The sequence below is a fragment of the Olea europaea genome, chromosome 9 (genome assembly GCF_002742605.1).
Source record: "Olea europaea var. sylvestris chromosome 9, O_europaea_v1, whole genome shotgun sequence".
Taxonomy (NCBI): domain Eukaryota; kingdom Viridiplantae; phylum Streptophyta; class Magnoliopsida; order Lamiales; family Oleaceae; genus Olea; species Olea europaea.
Window position 1 is genome coordinate 7,314,439 of NC_036245.1, and position 7,719 is coordinate 7,322,157.

At 32.5% G+C, this 7,719-nt stretch overlaps 1 protein-coding gene across 3 annotated transcripts; it reads right to left on the minus strand.

Moving 5' to 3' along the window:
- Nucleotides 1–2,573: 2,573 nt before the first annotated feature.
- On the minus strand, nt 2,574–6,015 carry LOC111399539 (guanylate kinase 2-like). Of its 3 annotated transcripts, none has more exons than XM_023026909.1 (11): nt 5,824–6,015; nt 5,355–5,390; nt 5,110–5,220; nt 4,917–4,993; nt 4,704–4,833; nt 4,079–4,441; nt 3,754–3,875; nt 3,445–3,580; nt 3,276–3,321; nt 3,078–3,180; nt 2,574–3,002 (listed from the first exon to the last, which is right to left on the minus strand). In XM_023026909.1, exons 2-11 carry the CDS (start codon nt 5,355–5,357, stop codon nt 2,894–2,896), a joined length of 1,200 nt encoding a protein of 399 aa, XP_022882677.1. In that variant the 5' UTR covers nt 5,358–5,390; nt 5,824–6,015; the 3' UTR covers nt 2,574–2,893. The 3 variants fall into 3 exon arrangements, with proteins under 3 accessions (XP_022882677.1, XP_022882678.1, XP_022882679.1); XM_023026910.1 differs by lacking the exon at nt 5,824–6,015 and adding an exon at nt 5,763–5,781; XM_023026911.1 differs by lacking the exon at nt 5,355–5,390 and having other exon boundaries at nt 5,824–5,947.
- Nucleotides 6,016–7,719: the final 1,704 nt, after the last annotated feature.

A 7,719-nucleotide genomic window follows, 5' to 3' on the forward strand; every position in this document is an offset into this window, starting at 1 on the left:
TGTTACGCCTCATTTTATGAGCCTCGGAACCACTCCGACCCCCCGAAGCCTCTCCGAAGTGATACACCGATTCCTGCCACTGATCTGCCGAAGTGTCCCGTCTCCGAGGTCGGGTTCAAGTGGCTTGAACCCCCGTTAGAAGATTCGCTGCCAATTTAAGATTTGCTCTGCATATAAGGTTTAAATTGATGTGACGTCCCCCATAAAGCTATTTGATGTGACTTATCAACTTTATGTCAATTCAACTAGGGGGAAACAAACTGTCCGCCCACTCTACAAGCGCGGCTGATTGACGCCTATGAGCAGACGCTTCATACCGTCAGATGTATACACGTGTTCCACATCCCACGGTTCATACCACCTATAAATACCCAAAGATTGGCCAGAGGCAAAGGTAATGAAACTCTCAATAGATAGCACTCCATAACAAGTTTATATATTCTCCTCCCCCTTTATTGACTGATTGATTTGTGTAGTCCCTGGGCACTGTTCCGACCACCCAAACCTGACTTGACCGTCGGAGTGTATACGGCCGCCACCACCGTGGGTTCCGGCCGTGTGCGCCTGACAGTTTGTTCATTTCGTAGGGAGGAATACGTGGAGTAGCTACAAGTTGGCCACGTGGAAGAGCCATTTTTAGAGGTCAACACAAACAATGCCATTTGTAAGCACTGCAGGTGGACAAAAGTCAGTATAATAGCGTAATCATTGTCATATTCTTAAATTAATTAAATAATGTAAGAGCGAACTTACTAATCCCTAGACCCTTGTCTCTGAGTGATGCTTACAATTAACATCTCTTTTCATATGTATATTGGCAACCAATGACTACTATTTTTTGTCGAAATGTTCACTTTCTAGGTTGTTTTATAAGAAGGAAAAAGATATATGTACGAAAGTGGGTTATCGAATTATGTCCCCCCTCACAAAACATGCGAGCCCGTGTGTATTTAAAATATTCGAGTCGTGGTCCTCACCTCTTATTATGAATAGTAAGTAAAAGATTAGATAAAATTTTTAAATATACGTAGCATAGTCCTTCATAGGAAATAGAGTAATGATATATTCACTAGTGAAAATCTTCTATGTGACATTAGAACTAGACCTAATTCCACCAGCTTGCCTCTGCTATTCCATAATAATCTAAAGTGGCCCCAAATGAAACGTTGTGGCCATTTGTAGTCCTATGAGGCTATGACCTTCAGCAGCTCATCATGGATGCACATGATAGTGATTCGATATTTATAGACAATTGAGCAGAGGACGAAGGCAGTCAGAACATGGGGCTTGTGCAATTACAACATGGCTCAGCAATTTCACAGTGTAATGTTTTTATGTCTCAAGAACCATCACGTCATAGTTGCAGTTCAACGTAGAAAGATTAGAATACATTCGGTTTGCTATTTTCAAGTTGTTTTCTGTTTTGCAAAGCACCAAAAACGTATTTTGTCTGATATTTTTGAAAATGCATTTTCAAAAACAATAATAAATTTATAATATAAAGGATTTTGCTGTGTATACAATTATCGTGTATACACACGATGACACGGACCATGCTAAATGTACCTAATTTTTTTTTACCTAATACTTTACATACACTTACAATAAGGGTGTGGAGACCGCATTATGAGATTATTTTATTTACGTGGGGTCCACGTGCTTGTGAGAATAGGCAAACCATTTGATAAACCAAATTATGTACACTTAGAATTATCCCAATGACACCCCCCTCACATGGAGGGTGCCCCTCATATGGTCGCCCTCCATGTGAGGTAAATTATGCATGGACCTACTTTTATACGAGAGGATTGTAAAGTATTTTGTACATCGAAGGTGTAGACGTAGCATAACTCCAATATAAAACCCCAAATACAAGTTTCATGTTTTTTTTTCTTTCAGTAAAAATTCTAAAAACACTCGATGAAAAATAATCGCTTGAATAAAATTTTATTCCAGTAAAATTTTGAAAATTATAAATTTTTAAAAAATATATATTGATTGATGCTCTTGACGATTATTTACACAAAAGTTCTAAAAAATATTTAAATAAACATGGTTAAAAAATATTCTTAATCCATGTCATTAATTTTAATTTTAATTTTCTATATTTTGAAGCCAATTTATTTTTTATTTTTATTTTACTTTTATAACGAGAAAAAATATTGTAAAAGTCACTAGTTTTAAAATGTATATATTACTTCGTAATATATCAACATGGAATCATTCTCTTTTTGCTAAATAATCAAATTTAGCGGAATAAAATATTATAAAATAATTTTCCAAAATTTCTAATCAAACATATTTTCTAATTTTCTATTTTAAGAAATAAATATTTAGAATGACAAATTAAACTCATTTTTAGTAATCTTAAAACAAACCCTCAAATCAGAAAACTGAAAATGAATTCAAAACTGAAACCTAAAAAACTGATCAAACAGGCCATTACATTTTTCCAACAAAAAAAAAAAAAAAAGGGGGGGGGGGGGGGGGGGGGGGGGGGGGGGAATAAATAAAAAAATCAAACATGAGACAAGACCTGAAATAGTAACAACTCCATTAATTACAACGAACAGTATAATGACATTTAAATGAGCAGTCATCCAATTTAATCGAGAATAATAATTTGTTTTCGGTTTTCCAGTTCTCCATCACGATAAACCAAGAACTAAAACGTTAACTCCACTTGACTACATGCCCTCTCTTTTGATGAATGTATCGAAAGTAAAACAATGGATATGTTAGATCAGCATACTACCTCTGTGTTCTATACCTTCAAATTTGTTTTGCAACTCAAAAGATTTAATCTTCAATCACTTTCAAGTCAAGGAAACAGAGAAAATGAAAAGGAACAGAACTCCGGAAGAAAAGAACGTCAGTGAAGATGCTGGAGATGTTAGCTTAGCATTTTGGTGCCATTTGTGGACGGTTTGATGATGTGTATGTTCATCCCCCTTGTCCGTCCTGGTGCCCCACCTTTAGTTGAAGATAAATCGAGCAAAAACCTACACGAAAGGCTTAAGAAGTTAAAATTTAAAAAAACCAGAAACATCTTAAATGCTTAGCTGTAGATAACATACGTGTTTCTATCCGAGTTTTCTTCTGCATTGCCACAGTTTATGAGGATCTTCTGATCAATTTTTGAAGCTGTATGCTCCAGAGGCACTTCAACAAATTCTGGCACTAAAGCTCCAAAAGATCATTTTTAAGATATACTAATTTTGTACTTAAAATTAAAGGGAAACCAATGAAATGAAACCATTGGTTGAGACACTTACATAATTTGTGTATGGTCTCGGCACCCTCATTAAGGCCCAATAGTTTCTACAACACATTAAAAAATATAATCTCAGATGTCACTCTTTTTTGGTTCTTTGCAGATAAAACTTTAAAAGATGCCATTAAGATGAAATATATGTTTGTACAAGGTGCAGGAGCATGAATCACCTTAAGATTCTTGTAACAAGTCTCAAGGTCATCATTCACCAAGATATGATCAAAGAGGCCTGGTGAGTTTCCCTGTTCAAGCTCCACCCTAGCATTTTTGAGCCGCTTTTGGATCTGTTCCTCTGTCTCAGTCCCCCTGTTCCCACGGTTAACTTTTATCAACCAAAATGCAAACAGGAGGGAGAAATTTTTTAAGGCACGTTTGGATTCAGTATGAAGGATTAGTTGGTACTTTTTCTTACTTAATACTATCCAATACTGTTAAATTCACACTACCAAACATGTCATCAATGTCCAATACTAACCCACCTTGCCCGAAGGCGCTTCTCAAGATCTTCAAATGAGGGAGGACGGATAAAGATAAAAATGGCTTCAAGAGAACTAGCCCTCACAGACCTTGCTCCTTGAACATCAATGTCAAGGATGCATCTCTACATTACAAGAATGCAAAACAACCTCAAGTTCGTAAGATAAAGAAGCATCATTATATAATGCATGACACTTTGTCAATGTTACAGTAGAAGCCGACAATTCGATAGCAAAAATTCTTCTCCCTCACTTTATTCTAGGTGGGTTAAGAAGAGCTATACACATTGCACAAGATGAGTCCATTTCAAGGCAGCAAAACATATACCTTTCCTTTATCCGTAACTGCCTCAACAGCTTCTATACTGGTTCCATAAAGGTTTCCATGGACGGACGCAAACTCAAGAAACTTTCCATCCTGTATATCTTTCTCCATGACATTACGTTCAGTGAAATGGTAATGCACCCCATTCTGCTCTTTGTTCCTTGAAGCACGGGTCGTGTGGCTTACTGAAAATCCAAACTTTGATGGAAATTCTTCCACCAGTTTGGAAATTAGGGTACCCTTACCAACTCCAGAAGGACCGCTAATTACAATGGGTATTTCAGCTTCGCCAATAACTCCTTTACTCCAAGCAACCACATCAGTCTCAAATCTCCTTTTTTGTTCTCTAACAAATGCAGTATTCACCTGCAAAATAAGTAACAAAGTTAGCTGGTTAAAGACTAGAACAAAACTAACAATAATGTATAAGATCATGGAATTGGGTATTTATCATGCTTAAAATTCAAGAACATCAGGTTTTGATTCATGTTTGATCAAGGTCCATGGAGAAAAATATATGGATTCTTTCACTTATCATTGACTCAAGTCGTCATAAGTTCTCGAGTCATCAATGAAATAAAGAAAAATCATGCTTCTATCCATTTTCCAAAGAGCAAGAGGTACCAACTTCGAGAAACCAAAAGCAATCATCAGAAGTGGAGTTTCCCTTAATAACCAAAATCCTGTCTTCATCAAAAAGAACAGCTGAATAGCATTTTGAAGAGTTGGGTTTTGCTCCCAACACAATAGGGATTACCCTGCAAATTTTATCGATATATTTCAGTGCCATGACAGAACTAATGATAACTTCTACAAACTAGTCTGTTTATTAAAAACTCACCAATCACCTATAGATTTGTCATAGATCCGAACTTCAATGTTTGATGTTGATTCATTGTCCATCCCACCAATGACATACTAAAACAAATTAGGGACTCAGAATACTAGCTTATTACCAAGAAACTTTCCATTATATGCAAGAAAAAATAACAAAAATTTGAAGAAAATATATTCAATATGCTGATTCATCATACTGTTTTACTGAGGCCGATGTTAATAGCCGTTTCATGGCCTTCCAATTTTAAAATATCCCCATTTGTTAAATCTTTCTTTAGATCGTCTATGAAGAAAGCTGGAGCTTCACCCTGATTACAACATGACAAAATTGAACATCAGGTCACAGTATCAGCCATTTATCAAAGCCTTCCTTTTTTTCACTACTTTGGGGCCAATTAAAACGAAAAACTAAAAATAAAAATTGTATATACAATATGCTCACCATTAACACAGGCTATCCTCAAAAATGAGACTGAATCTGATATTAAAAATAAATAAATAAAGGAAAGATGAGATCAAAACAAAAATCAAAATTCTGGATCTTAAATTACATATAAAACTTCAACTCGAACAGAAATATCCGGAAATAAGATTAAAAACATTTTAATGCCCAAATCTTTAGCTTAAACAAAAAAAAAAAAAAAAAAGGTTTCGATTACATATACGATCTGAAACAGCATTGACTTAAGATATACGCATCTTGCGGCTTTCAATAAATTTTATAAAAGCCCATTAAATATAACAGTTTTCATAATTCAAAAATTAAAGTCCTTTCTATTTACGGAGCTTAGATAATGATTGTTAAACATTAAACAATTCTTGAAAACAGAAAAAATAAAAAATAAATCACCTGAATCTAGCTAATAGAAGGAGAAGAAACCAATAATTCGAAGTAGAGAGAATGACAATACCTGTCAAATAACAATTTATGCTAATTCAAGAGAAGTCACTTGAAAAGAATCAATAGAAAACCAAAGACAACGCAAAAAATTTAAATAAGGACAAACTTGAAAAATTAGAAATTTCGTAGAAGAACAAAAATAATTTGCAAAAAATTTCGAGCGGTGCTTTCATATTTGGAGCGCGAGAGAGAACAAATGGCGACAAAAGAAAGGTGAGAAAGGTGGCTTTTTGGCCCTCGTTTGCCCCCTTTACATCTAGTTAAATTAAATTAAATTTTCTTTTTTAACTACACATTTTTAATAAAATAATATTACACGTAAATTAAAAGTTTCTCATTCTTTTATTATCATCAATTTTTCAAAAAAAAAAAAATTATTCCCTCGTTATAAATTAAATTAATAGAGGCCAAACAGGAATTTGATCCCATTTAGTTCACAAAACTTTAAAATTTAAAGTCCATGTAGACTTCCTTTAACTATATATATGTTTAAAAAGGAAAATTCTCTCTTGGGTAATATTTAGACATTAATGATTTATCCGAGGTAACTTTTGTCAAAATAGATTTGTAATAGCAATTTTTCTTAGAATTTGTAATTAAAAAGTTAGATTAATGTATCAAATTATTTGATTAAAAAAATATATAGTTGAAAATGAATTTGTAAGTAATGAAGCTAAAAAATGAGCTACAAAATGGAATGGCCTTTTGATTTGTGTATCAATTTTGAGATTTGAGTTTTATTTTATTTTTTTTTATGGGAGTTTGTTTTAAGATTGTTAAAAATAAATTTGATTTATTATTTTAAAAAATCATTTCTCAAAACAAAAAACGAGAAAATACGTTTAATTTGGAAGTTTGAAAAATTATTTTATGACATTTTTATTTCATGAAATCTAATTATCTAACAAAAATATAAAAATTTTATGTTAATATATTATCAAATAATATATATATCTTAAAGTCGATGAATCCCACAATATTTTTTTCTCACTTCAAAAGTAAAATAAAAATAAATAATAAATTGAGGTCAAAATATAAGAAATAAAAATTAATAACATGGACTAAGAATATTTTTAGGTGTGTTTATTTAAATATATTTTGAAATTTTTTATGTAAATACTCAAGAGCTTGACTGTTTTTATTTTTTATTCTCCATATTTTCAAAATTTTTCATTTTATCTTCTTAAAATGTTATTTGTTAAAACTCTATACATTTATATTTTAGCTTTTTTAATTTTTAAAATTTTATTTAAAAAACGCTTGTTTTCTATGTTTTGAGTTTTCTAATTTTTCACTGAAAATACTCAAAACGTAAAAAATGTTTTTGAGTTCTATACTATAAGTTTATCCTTGTTTTTGAAAATGTATTTTCATAAATAATAGACCAAACACATGTTTAGCATTTTGCAATATCGAAAATGATTTGAAAAGGTTTTAGGTTACAATACCAATAGAGATAATAGCCTTTTTTAGTTTAGATAAAAATCGATATTTTTAGTAAATTTTGATAGAAATTAATTTGTGATGTGAGGTTAAAATTAATTTGGCTTGAACTTTAATCAAAATTTTTAATACAGGTACATAATATTTTACAATCATGTGTATAGTTGCTTAGAAAAACTCCTATGGTCACCCAAGTTATGGAAAAGTTTTATTTTAGTTACTCAATTTTAATTTTTATTCAATTTAGTCATTTGATTTGCCTAACTTTAGTGAATGAAAATAAAAGATTTTGCTGAAATTATTCATTTGAAATTTCCAAAACGCTAATCATATATACAAATCTACATACTAACCTAGTGTTGATCAGTATTCTAAAAGGCCCGTCTAAACGTCGCCTAGGCATCGTTTAGGTGTGAGGCTTGAGCAAAACGTCACCCTTGGCAATAAGCGCCTAGTGACACTT

Coding starts and splice junctions, on each gene's coding strand:
- LOC111399539 (XM_023026909.1), bottom strand. Junction 4,834..4,916: donor GACAAATCTATAGGTGATTG/GTGAGTTTTTAA, acceptor TAAAATTTGCAG/GGTAATCCCTATTGTGTTGG. Junction 3,322..3,444: donor CTTGTTACAAGAATCTTAAG/GTGATTCATGCT, acceptor AATGTGTTGTAG/AAACTATTGGGCCTTAATGA.